This window comes from Penaeus japonicus, unplaced genomic scaffold (genome assembly GCF_977035675.1).
Source record: "Penaeus japonicus unplaced genomic scaffold, GWHDUDI00000001_assembly GWHDUDI00000042, whole genome shotgun sequence".
Taxonomy (NCBI): domain Eukaryota; kingdom Metazoa; phylum Arthropoda; class Malacostraca; order Decapoda; family Penaeidae; genus Penaeus; species Penaeus japonicus.
In genome coordinates, this window is record NW_028234444.1 from 7,759,680 (window position 1) to 7,761,245 (window position 1,566).

Consider the following 1,566-nt stretch of genomic DNA (forward strand, 5'->3'; position numbering starts at 1 on the left):
GATAGATGGATACACAATAGATAAGCGCGACAAATGGATACATAGATAACTAAATAACGGAGGATTAAATAAGTATTGAACAGATGACTAAATAGGAATATGTTTTGCTGTACAGGTGTTTTGCAGTGCGTTCGCTTTGTAAAACACTCGGAAAGTACATAATCCACCCATGTGTCGCTGACCGTGCGGGGCTTCCGTGTGCGAGGGTGTGAGGTCCGAGCGCCGCCACTCAGTCACACGTCGTCCTGGTGTCACCCCGCGCTCGTCCCTGCGTCAGTGCCTTTGCGTCGTTGGTGGTCTTTCCTACACTTGCCTTGAGAGACACCCTGGCAATATGAACTCTGGGCCACGTTGGTCCGTCGTGTGATCGGTGTGAAGCGAGTTGCGCGGTCGGCATCGGTCTGTAGCACAGGTGATTGCAAGTTTCGGGTTATTGTCAGTCATGGTGAGCTGTGGCAGGCGCCGTCTGATGATGGCCGTAGGGCTGCTGTCTGTAGTGGTCCTGCTGAAGTTGTGGCTCACGGCCGACGTGCACCCGAAGTCGAGTCCCGTGTTCGTGGTCACCCCTCGCCGCGGCCACGGAGGGCGCACGCACGCCTCCCTAAAGGAACTACAGACGCAGCCAGGGATGGAGGTCCCTCCCGAACGTCTCTGGCATCTGGACCTCAAAGGGGGCGCTCCGCTCGTGCCCTTCATTGAGGGCATGATGAACCTGGCGGCGAGGGCAGGGGCCACAGGCGTCCTTCTGGAGTGGGAGGATATGTTCCCCTTCACAGGGACCCTCGCCAATCTGTCTGCATTCAACGCCTACAGTTTGGAGGACGTCGCGCGCATCATGAAGGCCGCGAAGGAGGCTGGCCTGAGTGTGATCCACTTGGTGCAAAGTCTCGGCCACTTGGAGTACGCCCTCAAGCAGCCGCAGTGGACGGCCCTGCGCGAGGGAGAGAGCCCGGGCGAGGCGTGCCCCACCAACCCCGGAACAGCGCGCCTGGTGTTGGAGGCCATCGGCCAGATCATGGCGGCGGCTCCTAGTCCTTTCCTTCACATCGGCGCCGACGAAGTCTTCACGCTCGGCCAGTGCCAGCGCTGCCGTTCGAAGGGCGTGGCGCCGCTCCAGCTGTATGTGGACCACGTAGCCGCAGTGGCCCGCTCAGCCAGGGCCAAGTGGGACGTCAAGGTGCTCATCTGGGACGACATGCTCCGCCATGCGTCTTCCACGCTCTTGCATTCGCTGGCGGGGTTGGTGGAGCCCGTGGTGTGGGCGTACGGGCCAGATGTGACCCGCATGGTGCCGCCTTACATCTTGCGTGCCTACGCAGCGGTCTTCCCCAGGGTATGGTTGGCACCGGCTTTCAAAGGTGCCACAAACCCTCGATCTGTGATGCCCAATATCGCGCGACACGCGGCGAATACCCTGGCCTGGGTACAGGAAGGACAGCGCATGCGTCGCCACGCGGGTCTGCACGTCGAGGGCATCATCATAACGGGATGGTCCCGCTACGACCACTTCGCCGTCCTCTGCGAGCTGCTGCCGTCCTCCACTCCGTCTCTCGTGCTGACGATGCT

At 60.6% G+C, this 1,566-nt stretch overlaps 1 protein-coding gene across 1 annotated transcript in view; it reads left to right on the forward strand.

Moving 5' to 3' along the window:
• Positions 1 to 233: 233 nt before the first annotated feature.
• LOC122262784 (hexosaminidase D) overlaps positions 234 to 1,566 on the forward strand; it is a 2,403-nt gene continuing 1,070 nt past the window's right edge. Inside the window, exon 1 of the mRNA XM_043030927.2 lies at positions 234 to 1,566. This exon is cut by the window's right edge and continues 1,070 nt beyond it. Within this exon, the coding sequence (XP_042886861.2) occupies positions 443 to 1,566 (1,124 nt within the window). The 5' untranslated portion in view covers positions 234 to 442.